General features: G+C 39.8%; 2 protein-coding genes across 4 annotated transcripts; both read left to right on the top strand.

Annotated features, from left to right (window-relative positions):
* Positions 1-4,424: 4,424 nt before the first annotated feature.
* Positions 4,425-6,314, top strand: LOC112786414 (uncharacterized). Its single transcript, XM_025829794.1, has 2 exons — positions 4,425-4,508; positions 5,154-6,314. The coding sequence occupies exons 1-2, from the start codon at positions 4,425-4,427 to the stop codon at positions 6,312-6,314; spliced, it is 1,245 nt and encodes a 414-aa protein (XP_025685579.1).
* Positions 6,315-10,479: 4,165 nt separating this feature from the next.
* Positions 10,480-15,584, top strand: LOC112785251 (putative disease resistance RPP13-like protein 1). 3 transcript variants are annotated; one of them, XR_011878764.1, is made up of 4 exons: positions 10,480-10,664; positions 10,997-14,757; positions 14,838-14,929; positions 15,241-15,584. XR_011878764.1 is itself a non-coding variant. In XM_025828708.3 (3 exons), exon 2 carries the CDS (start codon positions 11,021-11,023, stop codon positions 14,747-14,749), a length of 3,729 nt encoding a protein of 1,242 aa, XP_025684493.1. In that variant the 5' UTR covers positions 10,480-10,664; positions 10,997-11,020; the 3' UTR covers positions 14,750-14,757; positions 14,838-15,071. The 3 variants fall into 3 exon arrangements, 1 of the variants encoding a protein (XP_025684493.1); XR_003194196.3 differs by having other exon boundaries at positions 15,168-15,584; XM_025828708.3 differs by lacking the exon at positions 15,241-15,584 and having other exon boundaries at positions 14,838-15,071.
* The last annotated feature ends 279 nt before the right edge of the window (positions 15,585-15,863 follow it).

Here is a 15,863-nt window from a genome sequence, read left to right as displayed (position 1 = left end):
TAGCTTGTAGCATTGATTCGGTCGAAGAGATGTAAATCTGGGTGGCAGAGTCATATAAACATCCTCAGAAAGATCCACATGTAAGAAAGCATTATTGACATCCAACTGATGTATGGGCCAATGCTTCATAGAGGCCAATGTCAAAACTAATCTGATGGTGGCAGGCTTGACAACAGGGGAGAAAGTTTCCAAGAAATCAATACCTTCAGTCTGAGTGAATCCTTTAGCCACAAGGCGTGCTTTATATCGATCAACTGAACCATCAGGCTTGCATTTTATGCGATAGACCCATTTACAGCCAACCGGCTTAACGCTTGCAAGGCAATAAACAAGACGCCAAGTTTTATTCATCTCAAGAGCATCCAGCTCATCTTTCATAGCACTACGCCAATTAGAGTGTTGATTGGCGTCCTTAAAAGACTTTGACTCAACGTCAGAATATAGAGATAAAAGAAACTTTTTATGTGAAGATGAAAGAGAAGAAAAATACATGACTGAAGATAAAAGATACTTGCACTTTAAGGGAGATTGCTTTGTAGAGATGAGAGAGGAATTGCATAAGTAATCAGAGAGATATGCTGGAGGTCGGTGAGGCCGGTTGGAATGACGATGATGGGTTGCTCAGGTGGTGTAGAGGGTGACGGGGGATGAGGAGGTGATGGTGGATTGGTGTCTAGTGCGGAAGGAGAGATGGGTGTCTGTGTTGAAAGAGATTCGGTGGTCATGGGTTCAACTTGGTTAGGAAATGATAGTGAAGAAAAAGGAGAGGTTGTTGGAGAAAATAAAGAATTAGATGGAGTTGGGTCAATGGGTATAGGTGAGGGTTCAAGGTGAGGGTTCAACTGGAAGACTAACTGAATCTTGTTTTTGAGAATGTGTGTTTGACAATGTTGGGTTGAATGTATGGAATTGGACATTTTTTGTGACTAAGGGCAAGATCATTTCATAAAAAATCACATTTCTAGAAATCTCAATTATTTTATCTTCTAAAACATAAATAATATATCCTTTAAAACCATGTTGAAAGCCAATAAACACAACCTTTTTGGCTTTTGGATCAAATTTTGATCTGTTTGCCATTAGGGTAGAAACAAAATATAAGCATTCAAAAACTTTAATGTCATGATAATTTGGTGGAAGATTGAATAAAATCTCAAATGGTATTTTAAAATTAATTGCGGATGATGGAACTCTGTTAAGTAAATAAACAGCATGTTTAACAGCATAAGACCAAAAAGATGATGGTAAATTAGATTGAAACATAAGAGCACGAGCTATATTCAAAATATGTTGATGCTTGTGTTCTACCATTCCATTTTGTTGAGCAGTTTCAACACAACTATGTTGATGAATAATGCCCTTTGAAGCATAAAAATCATGTAAAATAAATTTTATCCATTATCAGAACGAATAGTTTTGACTTTAGAGTTGAATTGTGTTTCAACTAAAGTAATAAAATTTTTTACATGATTTTGCACTTCTCCTTTTGATTTTAATAAAATAACCCATGTAAAGCAGCTAAAATCATCAACAATAGTAAAAAAATATTTATGATTATAAATAGAATTTTGTCGAAACGGACTCCAAATATCAAAATGTAATAAATCAAAACTTGCATTGGTTTTGTTAAAACTTTGAGAAAATGAAAGTTTCTTTTGTTTAGAAAGATGACAAATGTCACAAGTCTCGTCATGATGCATAAAGATAAAAGGAAAATGTTTATGTAAATGATTAAGTCTTTGTCCAGAAAGGTGTCCTAAACGAAAATGCCATATATTTGAAGGTGTAATAGGTGGAGATTGGATGGATAGAATTTATGGAGTGTGTAGTGGATGGATTTTTACCGAAATTGGGTTCAAAAACATATAATCCCTTTATCATTCTGCCCAAATCAATCGTCCCCAAATTGTTGCTCTGTAGAGTGCAAGAAGAAGATGAAAAAGTGAGTTCACATATGAGTACTAAAGTAATTTTTGAGACGGAGATAATTTTAAAGTTGAAATGAGGTAAATAAAGAACATCATGAAGAACCAAGGATGGTGAAAATTGAACAATGCCTTTATAAAAAATAGTAGTTTGAGAACCATTTGGTAAATGAATAATAATAGGAAAAAATTGTGTGTAAGAAATAAACCAAGACAAATTTGATGCAATGTGATCTGTGGCACCATAATCAATGATCCAAGTGTTCAAGAATGAATCTCGATTTGAAAAATTGTTAATAATAGAAAAGTATTGAAAGAACAAAGATAATGAGTAGTTGGACTTGACAAAGGGTCAAGTGGATTTAAAAGATGAGTTGGGCTGACGAAATATCCAAAAGAGGCTCCTCATGAAGTTGCTCGTGTGCCCTTTTTCCTTGACCTAGAATAGAGTAGGGAGGTTGATTATTCATAGTGGGAAGGGAGGTTGAAGGGGTTTTAGGACCTGAATTGGTTGGTTTATCCATCGATGTCAGTAGAGTTCAAGAGAAGCTCTGATACCATAATAAAACGGAAAGAGTACATAAAGAATATGCAAGGATAATAAAATTGTAAAAGAATAAGGAAAGAAAAGAAAAGATGAAGAAATTTTATTGATTGTTGATTGATTGAAATTGTAAACTATAAAGATAAAACTAAATATATATAGAACATTAACCTATGAAAGATAAAAACAAATAAATATAAGATAAGGATAAATAAAGATAAGATAATAATAAAGACTAAAATTATAACTGAATTTGTAGGCCGTGAGACTTCTTTATTATTGTCATGGACTAAGGTAGAAGAGTGGTTTAATAATAAATTAATAAAAAAACATTACGTATTTATTGTCTAGAGGATTAAATTAAAACTCTTTTTTTTTTCAAAAATTACTTAATCCAAAGTCAAAATAGTAAGAGAGTTAATTGTTCCTTTCTCCTTCCTCTATCTTGCAAAGTCCTAACAAATTAAGCTGTAATTCCTGACACATATATCGTGTCAAAGACATTAAATTAATTATATCTTGAATTGTTGAACTGTATGAACACTGCACTGTGAAATTAAGACATATAAATACGCGAATTGTATATCTATTCTAATGTCAAAAGAGTTGGATTGGATTTCTGTTGTGACTATTGCACTTACTATTTGAATAGTATTTGAATTTGAAGTTTTCATTATGAACAAGATTCAATGATCAATTATGAATTATAAATACATTATTATTATTGTTGGTGGTTGGCCAGTTGGGTATACATACACTAAAAATAGATTTTAGGGCAAAAAAACAAAAATAAGCCAAGGAAAGTCATAATTTACGAGAATCAGCCAAGTTGAAAATTGCTTCATCAATCAACCAAATAATATCTCTATGTAATTCAAACCAACCTAGTTCGAATTACAGTTCTATATAATTCGAACCTACTCAACTCAAATTGTACAAGAACGAAATGCACACTAATTCGAATCTACATTATTCGAACTATAAGCATACATAATTCGAACTAGGTGAGTTCGAATTACATTGTGCAAGTTTCCTCAGGTAATTCGAACCAAGCTGATTCGAATTACCTCCATGCACGCCATGCAATGTAATTCAAACTGAGTTAATTCGAATTACACAAATTGTATTTCGAACTAGGCTAGTTCGAATTAGTGAGGACCAGACCTGTATATATATGGTGTAAATGTGAGTTGCTCTCATTAGAGGGGGTAAGATGGCTAGTGAGAAGAGTTTTGTAGTGTTGATTCACCACAGAGGATCGATTAAGAGGAAAACTCGTTCCAGTGTGAAGTTCACTGATAAGGATCCTCTTTGTATTATTGTGAGGCCTACGACGAGCTATGATGACCTTGTTAGCTCTGTACTGCTGAAACTTGGTCTGGAAGGTGTGAAACGGGTTAAGAAGTTTTTCTATCGCATTCCAATCACGGTGCTCCAGAAAACCGTGAAGTATGATTGTTTCACGATTGGGAGTGATGAGGACTTGCAGGTCATGTTTCATTGTCGCCGGTAGTTTCCAGAAGTGAGGACACCAGAATTGTTGGCAAAGTTGGTTGATGTGGTATCCAGCTCGGGGATTCGAACCGAAATACCACCACTTTAGCCATGGTAGCCGGTTCTAGCTCTAGACCTGCCGTTGCTTCTTCCTCCGTCCCTGCGTACCAACCACCTGTCCAGCCTGTCGCCTCCCCTTCGTTCGCTGTTGATCTCAACGGCAGTGTAGGCGACGAGGTCGGAACAGGAAAATTTCTGCCGACCTCTTTACAGTGTGCTGCACCGCCTGGGGTTGGAGATGGATTGTTGGATGATCCAGAGGACGTGATGTCGAGCCGGATATGATTGCTGATGACAGTGGCGATGATATTGGAGCGAGCGAGCCTGCTGGGGCGGGAGGTGGTTCTAGCTCTGGCACACAGCAGTATCCTCCACATTTTTTCTCTTTGGACTTGGATGCCATGAGGCAGGAGGGGATTCCTGGGCAGCCTGCTGGATTTGGCGCTAGAAATGCGGAAGGGTCTGCAGGTCTGACAGAGTTCCAGGTTGGTCAGCAATTTCAGGATAAAGATGAGGCCCTGTTAAGTGTGAAGACTTACAGCATCCGCCGAAGGGTACAGTACAAGGTAGTAGAGTCTGACTATCGTCGGTATGTGGGCAAGTATTCTGAGTTCGGGAATGGGTGCACATGGTTGATTCGGCTGAGTCTCCGACAGTGCAAGGGCCTTTGGGAGGTCAAACGGTACAATGGACCGCATACGTGTCTCGCCACCTCCATCTCCAGCGACCACAGGAGTTTGGATTATCATGTGATATCGGCATTCATTATGCCAATGGTTAGGGCTGATGCATCTGTCAGCATCAAGGTGCTCCTAAATGCCACGGCCGCACACTTTGGGTTTAGGCCGACGTACAGGAGGGTCTGGTTGGCGAAGCAGAAGGCTGTTGCCCTCATCTACGGTGACTGGGATGAGTCGTACAACGAGCTCCCTAGGTGGGTGTTAGGAGTCCAGTTGACGATGCCTGGTACTGTTGCAGTCCTTAGGACGAGCCCTGTTCGAGTTGGTGGACAGCTGGACGAGTCTCAAGCTTATTTTCACAGACTATCCTGGACGTTTCCACCGTGTATCGAGGCATTCCGTCATTGCAAGCCGCTGGTTAGTATTGACGGCACCCATCTGTATGGCAAGTATGGGGGAACGTTGCTTGTCGCGATTGCACAAGACGGGAACTCCAACATACTCCCTGTTGCATTCACATTAGTCGAGGGTGAGAATGTTGAGTCCTGGTCTTTCTTTCTCTCCCAACTGCGTCAGCATGTGACACCGCAGCCGGGTCTGCTGGTTATATCGGACAGGCATAACGGCATCAATGCCGCGCTTGAGGCTCCCGACGGAGGCTGGTTACCTCCATCTGCATACCGGGCATTCTGCATTCGACATGTAGCGGCAAATTTTGCCCTAACCTTCAAGGGCAAAGACTCAAGGAGTCTACTTGTCAACGCGGCGTACGCTAAGACCGAGGTAGAGTTCGATTACTGGTTTGATATTCTGCGGTCTGAAGACCCGACGATGTGTGACTGGGCGAACCGGATTGAGTATTCCTTGTGGACACAACATTGTGATGAGGGGCGGAGATTCGGGCACATGACGACGAATATCTCTGAGTGTGTGAACTCAATCCTCAAGGGTGTCAGAAACCTCCCTGTGTGCTCGCTAGTGAAGGCAACATACGGAAGGTTGGCCGAACTATTTATTCGAAAAGGGAGAGAGGCTGAGGCCCAGCTGGGAACCGGACAACAATTCAGTCAGCACTTGATGAAGTGTATCGAGGCCAACTTGAAGACGGCGAGGTGCTTCACGGTGACTTTGTACGACAGGGATAACTCGGAGTTCACCGTCGCAGAGACGACTCCGACTGGTTCGTTCTCACTGGGTAGCTATAGAGTCTCGCTTGCATCTCAGACATGTGACTGTGGATACTTCCAGGCACTTCATTTCCCGTGTCCGCACGCACTGGCATGCTGTGCCTACTCACGGCTTACATGGCAGCCTTACGTCCACCAGGTGTATCGTCTTAGTTCGGTGTTCAGTGTGTATCGGATGGGATTCACACCTCCCATTCCGGAGGGTTTCTGGCCACCATATGACGGGCCGACTGTGATCCTGGATCCTAACAAGAGGCTTGCGAGAGAGGGTCGTCCGAGGTCCACTCGGATACGGACCAATATGGACGAGGCAGATCCGAACCGGCCAAAGAGATGTGGCCTCTATCGGCAACCCGGACATCTAAAGGTGCCTGTGTGCCGGAGCTCTGACCACGCCTACGATTCGTATCATCCTCCTGCATGATGGCAGTAATCTCTAGAAAGTGTGACCCACCGAAGTCCGCATAAAGCCCATCACCTGCCATGAAGTCTAAAAACATCGTCCCCGGGCTAACCCATGGCGTACTCTCCTGAAGTGTCTGGTCATTGGCTGGGACACCAACGAAGTAATCTCCAAGCGGCCCCGAACCAAGTCCACTGTCACCATGGTCAGCCCCGTCACCCATATCTGACCCGTACCACTCGCCTCCATGCCCGCCAACATGGGGACTAACACCACCAACTACAACATGCCCTGCAGCAACCCCCCCCCCACGGGCCCGTGCTGATCGTCGTCATCGTTGTTACCATGATCACCGTGCTCGTCCGCCGTATCACGTCCTCTCCGTCTCCCTCCGTGCCCTCGTCATCTTCCTCCACGTCGACCGTCCCCGTCAGCTTCGTCCATAGCCTGGTCCAGCCACCTCCACTCACGCTGGCTTCGTCGTGTCCCCACACGAGCTCTCCTCTCAACCCGACACCTATCCGGCACGTCGTCAACACGATCCATGTCAGGAACTCACCCAGCACCCTTCTGTGATGCCTCCACAGGAATAGGAACGGCTCTCGGATCCCCCAAATACATCTCTGGTGACAAGAACCTCTTTCCGTGCTGACTCCACCACTTCAGGAAGTCATGTGAGGGTCCCGGGTCTGCAACAACATCGAACCAGAGAACGTGGTCCGCACGGCTCTCCTAATGAAGATGCCAGAACTGCAAAGCGGACGGGAACCAACGATCACCGCCTCTCTCGTCCTTCGACATCAGAAAGTCGATGTTTAGGGCGGGCTGCGGACGGGCCTGGACTCCGCCGACCTGCGGTAGAATCCTATCTATCTGATGCCACTCTATAACGGCAAAGTATATCAGTGACGTCACAGAACGCCACATCGCCGTATGCCGAGGCTCCAACGCCTCCGGATGCACAACCTGCAGTACCTCGGGGGAACTATACAGCATCCAGATAAACTGTACAAAGATTCCAACATTGTCAGGCCAATTCATGCTCCAAATTCATAAAGTTTAGTTAATTAAATAAACTTAGCTGGTAGTATACTCACATCCCTGGCCTGTAACATGTCTATCCTCAGTCTCCACGTCTGCACTTTAGGTCCTTTCTCGCTACCGGAAGGGTTGTAATCTGACCACCTGCATCTCACATGGGTGTTATGGCTAATTAAAAGTGTGACAGAATTGTAATACATTACAAGCGTACATGAACATTAACTATTTTAACTTGAAATAGAAAAGTCTGAGTAGGGTACCTCGAGGCCAATGGCCAGCTGCATGTATCATACCCAGCAGGCCTAAACCTAGGAAAGCGCCAAAAGATCCAGGACTGAAGTAGCTGAAGTGGGCCCGCTAACTTCACCACATGTCTGTTCGCCACTCGGCACATGCACCGGTACAACCATGTCAGTACTGCAGACCCCCAACTGTAGGTACCCATCTCCTCAAGCCTAGCTACGTAGGGAAGCCATCTGATGTGAATGCGGTTGCCGGACTTGTCGGCAAACAGCTGAGTGCCCAACAACATCATGATATCGGCACGAGTAAAGCGCTGCACAGTCTCCTCATCGGCTCCCTCGGGGCACTCTCCAAAAGTCTCCTCGAACCAGGTGCGGTTTACTGTGAACTTCTGAACCTAGCTCAGAGGAGGAATCACTCCAAGCAACTCCTGGAACCACACCCAAGCTGGACGGCCACCCTGGATGTATATCTGAAAATCTGTAAGGCAACCGCTGACATAACACCCGTCCACTGGCAACCCCAACTAGTACGCCACGTCTTGAAGTGTGATCGTGCACTCTCCGAACGACATATGGAAGGTATGCGTCTCCGAACGCCACCGCTCAACGAAGGCACTGACAAGAGGCTCATCTAACCGGAACCATCTATCGTTCAGCCTCGCAAGATGGTATAATCCGGCCATCTGCAAGTACGGAACATACCGCTCATCGAGTCGCATGCCCTGCTGCCGCCGCATGCTCCTGATGCATCGCTGTGGCTGCGCATTACATGGACAGCATTATTAGAACCACTTAGAAAACCAGTGAAAAAAATAACTAACACCAGAAACCACTTATGGAAACCACTAACAGAATCTACATGCAAAACCAATATAACAAACCAGTAGCAAAATCACATGCTTAAATCGCTAACATAAACCACATACAAATCCACTTATGAAAAACACATGCAAAACCACTATCATAAACCGCTTACAAAATCACATAGTAAACCACTTCTAATACCACCAAAATAAACCGCCAAAATAAATCATCAACAAAACTGCATACAAAAGTACTAACAAAAACTACTACTAAAAACTCCTAACTCAAACCGCCAACAAACCACATGCTTAAATCGCTAACATAAACCGCATACAAATCCACTTACAAAAACCACATACAAAACCACTATCATAAACCGCACACAAAATCACATAATAAACCACTTCCAATACCACCAAAATAAACCGCCAACATAAACCATCAACAAAATTGTATACAAAACCACTAACAAAAACCACTAATAAAAACTACTAACATAAACCACCAACTAAACCGCATGCAAAACTTCTAAAATAAACCACTTGCAATACCACTAGGATAAACCGCTAACATAAACCGCCACTAAAATCGCATGCAAAACCACTAACTCAGATAAACCGCTAGCACAAAGTTTTCTATCTACTAACCTCGTCGTTGATGACCTCGACTATATGAGCAACTCCGTCCAACCGATATAGCCTTTCTGGATCGTCCCCCATCGGCTGAGTATTCTGTTCGAGTCTTTGTCGGATCGAATCTTGGTCGTTTTCTCTGGGATTCGGTGGGATATGAGAATGGAAAAGTGATTCGAATGAGGCTGATTCGAACTCCTTATATAGCCGAAACCTATATAATTCGAACTAGTCCCATTCGAATTACTATTTGAGGCAAATTATGCTCATTGGTAGTTCGAACCATGTAGATTCGAATTAGGTTAATGACGTGTTCCTTTATAATTTGAGTTATGTTGATTCGAATTATATGTTAATGTAGTTCAAATCCAGCTAGTTCGAATTACATAGTAATGTGCTTTGGCTAATTCGTGAAGCTATTTTCAGTTTGGCTGATTCATGTAATTTGTTTCCTCCCTTAGCTTAATTGTGGTTTTTGCCCTAGATTTTATAACTCGATTGCCCATTTTTCATGATAATTTACCAACCCATGTACTGCATTCTAGAATGTGGGGAAAGATTTTTTATCCAAAATAAATTTAGAAATCCATAACCATAAGAAATGTTGGATTGATAAGTTCTTTCAATCCTTAAAAGTGACATTGTTTGAAATTTTTTCCTGCACTGCACTACCAAAGAGAACCATGAGTTCAACATTTTCTATAGTTAAGAACATGTAGCTTAATTTATTTTAGAAAGAGACCTCTTAGTCCAGATATAATGAAATATTTATCCTTTATTAAAAAACAAAAAACTTTGTTAATAAAATATTATAAGTAAAAAATTTGAATAGAAAATGTAAATTAATTGAAAATGTTTTAAGTATCTTATACATTAAATATGCTAGAAGAATTTTTATTTTATTTTTTAACTATTAGTTTTCTTATAACATTCATTAAATAAACCTTTTGTTTTTTAAACCCGAGACCTCTAGGCAAGGATGAGGAGACTATGCTATTTGAGTTATAACTCGTTAGTACATTATAAAAAATTTTAATTGCTACAAAAAAATTAATTTAACATTATATATATTTCATTATTAATGATAAAATATTACAACTAAATTGGAATTATTTACATTAATAACATAAATATTTTACATTTATAATTTAAATCAACAAAAGAATTATTTTTAATCTGCATATATATAATTTCTATTTAAGGATAGTTTTGTAAGATGCAAAAAGTGCACCTTATTTTTATTTTGCAAGAGAGAAATGTGTATGTTTTGTAAATTGTGGAAAAGTGATGTTTTTTAGACATTTCATAAAAAAGGAAGTGTCATTTTCTCTTAAAAATACAAAGTACATATACTTTTAATTTGTTGAAATAAATATCTTTTTGTATTTTCAATAATCAGAATTATGTACCAAAAGATAATAATAATAATAATAATAATAATAATAATAATAATAATAATAATACAGATTAGTTTATTGATTTTTTTTGTTAAGGTTGACGTTGACTTTGACTTTGAGTTTTGAGTTACTTCTGATCAAACAAGAAGCAGCTGGATCTGCATATGAAGGAAATGAAATATCTTAGTTGAGAAAAGCTCTGCTGCTAATTGCTTCTAATCATTTGGTTTCTGACTAAATTCTACTTCTAAGGTAAGAATTCAGCTCTATCTCTCTTTCTCTCTTCTTTAATTAGTGAGGTCCAAAATCAGAAGGAGCTGTAATAATATCTGAGAATCAATAAACCACATTTTGGTCCTCATGGCTCTCTATTTTATCCTATTCATTTGTTCTAACTTGTTACTAATTACTTAAGAATAATCATCATTAATGGATTAAAGTATAGTTGTAAATCCATCAAATACTAAGAAACTTGTTTGTGAGAAATTTGTGTGTGCTTCTTTCTGAGACCATTTTGACTATTAATTCTTACTTACATACTACTTCTCTTGTAAACTAATATTGTTATTTACTGGTAACTGTAGGCTCTTATTTAAACCAAAGAAAATATGGCTGCTGCTATTGTGGGAGGGTCATTACTCTCTGCTTCTGTTCAGGTGGTGTTGGATAAGATCATTTCCAATGAGTTCTTGGACTTCTTTAGGAGAAGGAAGCTTAATGTTTCACTTGTTGGAAAGATGAAGATGACATTGCTGAGTGTTCAAGCTGTTCTAAATGATGCTGAGGAGAAGCAGATCACAAATCCTGCTGTCAAGGAATGGCTGAATGAGCTCACACAAGCTGTCTTTGATGCTGAAGATTTGTTGGATGAAATCAACACTGAGGCTCTTGGATGCAAAGTGAAAGCCAGGTATCAAAGTCCATCGTGCAGTGCCAAGGTGCGAAATGTCTTTTCCTCTCGTTTCGGACGATCATATGGTGTGATCAATTCTAAAATGCAGACATTATTTGAAAGACTAGAGCACTTTGCACAGCAAATACACATCCTTCAACTGAAAGAAGGTGTTTCCAACAGTGTTTGGCAAGGGATGCCCACAAGTTCTGTGGTCGACGAATCTGTCATTTATGGAAGAGATGATGAGAGAAAGAAACTTAGAGAGTATTTGCTGTCAGAAGATGTTGGTGCTAGTGGCAATAAAATAGGAGTGATTTCAATTGTCGGCATGGGAGGGATTGGAAAAACAACCATTGCTAAACTCCTATACAATGATGATGAAGTTAAAGACAAGTTTGATTTAAAAGCATGGGCATGTGTTTCAAAGGATTTTGATGTTTTCAGGGTCACTAAGACTGTGCTTGAATCGGTTACCTCAAAAACAACAAATACTGATAACTTGAATACTCTGCAAGTGGAATTGCAGCAAAGGTTGTGGCGGAAAAGATTTTTGCTAGTGTTGGATGACATTCGCGGCACAAGCTATGTTGATTGGGCCAATCTAAAGGATATTTTTAATGCTGGAGAAATGGGAAGTACAATCATTGTCACAACACGAGATGAAAACGTTGCAAAAGCTATGCAAACCTTTCCTATCTTCCATTTGACATCTCTTGATAGTGAAGATTGCTGGTCTTTACTTGCTGAACACGCATTTGGAGCAAATAATTCCAGTGAACGGTCCAACCTAGAAGGAATTGGAAGAGAAATTGTGAAAAAATGTGATGGTTTGCCTTTAGCTGCAGTTGCATTGGGGGGTCTTCTTCGCACCAAATTGTCGAAAAATGATTGGAATAAGGTACTTAGAAGTAACATTTGGGATCTGCCAAATTTGAATGTGCAACCTGCTCTGCTACTAAGCTATCATTTCCTTCCGGCTACTTTGAAACGTTGCTTTGCTTACTGTTCAATTTTTCCAAAGAACTCAGCCTTAGAAAAAGAGATGGTAGTTCGGCTATGGATCGCAGAAGGCTTAGTACATGTGTCAAAAAGTAAGAAAATCCTGGAAGAAGTTGGTGACGAATACTTTGATGAACTAGTATCAAGGTCACTAATTCGTCGACGGTCCATGGATGGGAAAAGCTTCGAAATGCATGACCTCATCAATGATTTAGCTGCAATGGTTTCATCTGCTTATTGTATCAGGTATGAGGATCAAAAGGCACTTGAAAATCCGAAAAAAGTTCGACATTTGTCATACAACAGAAGTTGGTATGACTATTTCAATAAATTTAATTCCTTTTATGGTTTAGAAGGCCTGCGCACCTTCCTTCCCTTACCATTGAATGGATGGTCATTTGACTATTACCTATCAAACAAGGTAATATATGACTTGTTGCCCAAGTTAAAACAGTTGCGGGTATTATCTTTGTCACACTACAAGAATATCTCTGAGTTACCAGACTCCATTGGAGGTTTAAAACATTTGCGGCATCTAGATCTCTCTGGCACTAACATTAAAAGGTTGCCTTCTGTGATTTGCAAGCTCTACAATCTACAGACCTTGCTGTTGTCTGATTGTAAGTTTCTCACTGAATTACCTGAGGAGATAGGAATGTTGGTGAATCTTCGCCACCTCGACATTAGTGGAACTCAATTGCAGGAGATACCGGCACAAATAGCAAGACTAGAAAATCTCCAAACTTTATCTGGGTTTGTTGTTAGCAGACAGCAAAATGGATTGAAGGTGGGAGAATTGCAAAAATTTCCCAATTTGCAGGGGAAGCTCTGCATTTCAAAGCTACAAAACATTGTCGACCCTTGTGATGCTTCACAAGCCAATATGAAGAAGAAAGAACAAATTGAAGATCTATCATTAGAATGGGATAGCTGCACTGCTCAAGAGTCCCAACATCTTGTATTGGAGCACCTGCAGCCTTCAACAAACTTGAAGAAACTAACCATCAAATTCTATGGTGGAACCTGGTTTCCCAACTGGTTAGGTAATTCCTCATTTGCAAACATGGTGTATTTGTGCATCCGAAGTTGTCACTATTGTTCATTACTACCACCTGTTGGACAGCTTCATAATCTTAAAGAACTCATCATATTTGATATTATCTCAGTGAAGACTATTGGTCCTGAATTTTATGGATGCTGTTCTCCTTCATTTCAACCATTTCCCTCCTTGGAGACACTGAGTTTTGGAGAGATGCCGGCGTGGGAGGAATGGAACTTCATGGGTGGTATAGCTACACACTTCCCTCGTCTTTCTCATCTGTCTCTAAGCGATTGTCCGAAACTCAAAGGAAATTTACCCAGCAACCTTCCTTCCTTGACTAAACTTCATTTGTCCAGTTGTTCTCTACTTGAGTCACAATTTTCTGTTGAACTGGATAACAGAAACATTATCAATGCATCAAATCTATTCAGTGAATTAATGCTTGGTCTTAATTCTCTTGAACAATTACATATCGAAGGCATTCCTTCTCGGACCGCCTTCCCTAGAGATGGTCTGCCGGAAACGTTAAGAGTTCTGTTCCTCAAAAATTGTGAGAACTTTGAATTTCCAAATCATGAATCCCTGCGTAGTTACACGGCACTTGAATCTTTGACAATATGGAATAGTTGTTGCTCACTGACATCATTTCCCTTAGGCTCTCTCCCTGTGCTCAAGTGGCTCTACTTTATAGAATGTAAGAATCTGAAATCATTTTCAATTTCAGAAGAAGAAGATGCACTCCAGTGTCTCACATTTCTTCAAGGTTTCTACATTCTAGAATGTCCTGAACTTGAATCATTTCCTCATCTTGGATTGCCGACTCCTAAGCTCAGACGTTTTTGGGTGTCATATTGCAACAAGCTTAATTCACTACCAGAACCGGTTAATGCTCTTGTTGGCCTTCAAGAATTGACAGTTCTTAACCTCCCAAGTATGCAATTTTTTGCAAATGAAGGTCTTCCTATCAGTTTGCGAACACTTCGAATCGGCAATCTTGGAGGGATTTTCTCAAATGCAGATATCATTAAATGGGGCCTTGACCATCTTACTTGCCTTTCAGAGTTAGAAATTGAAGGTGGTTATCTGGTTAACATGATAATGAAGATGGAAGTGCCACTATTACCCTCTACTCTTATCTCCCTACACATCTATCATCTTGATGGTATAAGACATTTGGATGGGAAATGGCTTCAGAATCTGACTTCTCTTGAATGTCTTAAGATCTCATCTTGTGATAGCTTGGAGTCATTGCCACAAGAAGGATTGCCTTCATCTCTTTCGGTATTGACTATAGGGAGTTGTCCATTGTTAGAAGCGAGTTGTCGGAGTAATGGGGGGAAAGAGTGGCCTAAAGTTGCTCACATTCCTTGCATTATTATGGATAAGAAGGTCATCATTTGAGTGTCTAGGTGAGCCATTGAAATATTATGAATGTGTAGAGTCGTATCCTTATAACACCATTGACTCTTGAATTTTACTTGTTTCATAGGTTGTAGCAAACTATTTGTGAACCATGCTTGTGGAGTTGGGGGAAACTTGCTGTAACTTGATGCAGAGGATAATATTCTCCATCGGATTTTGGTGTGTGCATACCATTTTTGTTTTGGAAATATGCAAACATTTTTTCACTTGATGTGGTAGTATGTTATAAATTTATGACAAAATACATGACTTGTAAGAGTTGTTTTAATTAAGTTAATTAATCGACTGATCTTTATTATTAGCATCAAAGCAAATAACAATAGAATCTTTGTATGTATTTGATGGAATAATTTTCTTTCATTTTTCGTTTTTTAATTCACTTTCCTTCATTGCGTAGGTTTTAGCAGAAAATGCTTGATTGCCACTACTTGAGGGGAAAAAAATTAATAACTTGTTAACTTAATTGGCAGTGTTACTTGATAAAGAGAAGCTCACAGCATATGGTGCAACCTCATGCAGCCAAATTCAGCTCATGCATGCATGGTTGGCGTGACTAAATTAAGTAGATGATAGTTGTAGAGTTAGTTATTGTTACTTGCCACGTAGGATCAGTTAGTTAGAGGCTAAGTTAGTTCACTTAGTTGTAGTTTGCTGCTATATAAGCCACGTGTATCAGCTAGTTCTTATTAAAACCACAGTAACTTTATGTTTAAAACATAAAGAAATAAGAGAAATTGTATTGGATTACTTGGTGTATTTACAAACTTTTAAACGCTTGACTGTACTTGAAACACAAGATCATTTTTATTCGACAAATTGATAGGTGGTATTTAAGAACAAAATAAATACTATTCAATAAAATTAGAGAAATTATACTAGCTTTTAGGAGATTTTAGCAAAGAAAGAAAAAGAAAATGTAATATATTGAATCTTATGTTTTTGAAAAATCATAACGAACTTTTATTGAGTCTTGGCCATTTTTTTATTTTTTAGGCTGAACAACTTTTTTTTTTTTTTCTATATTGTTATCTTTCTTTATGGAATATCTTTCTTTTGGAAGACTTGCATCCTAAAAAGTACAAAACATCAAGCA

Source organism: Arachis hypogaea, chromosome 20 (genome assembly GCF_003086295.3).
Source record: "Arachis hypogaea cultivar Tifrunner chromosome 20, arahy.Tifrunner.gnm2.J5K5, whole genome shotgun sequence".
Taxonomy (NCBI): domain Eukaryota; kingdom Viridiplantae; phylum Streptophyta; class Magnoliopsida; order Fabales; family Fabaceae; genus Arachis; species Arachis hypogaea.
This window is presented reverse-complemented; position numbering and strand designations above follow the sequence as displayed.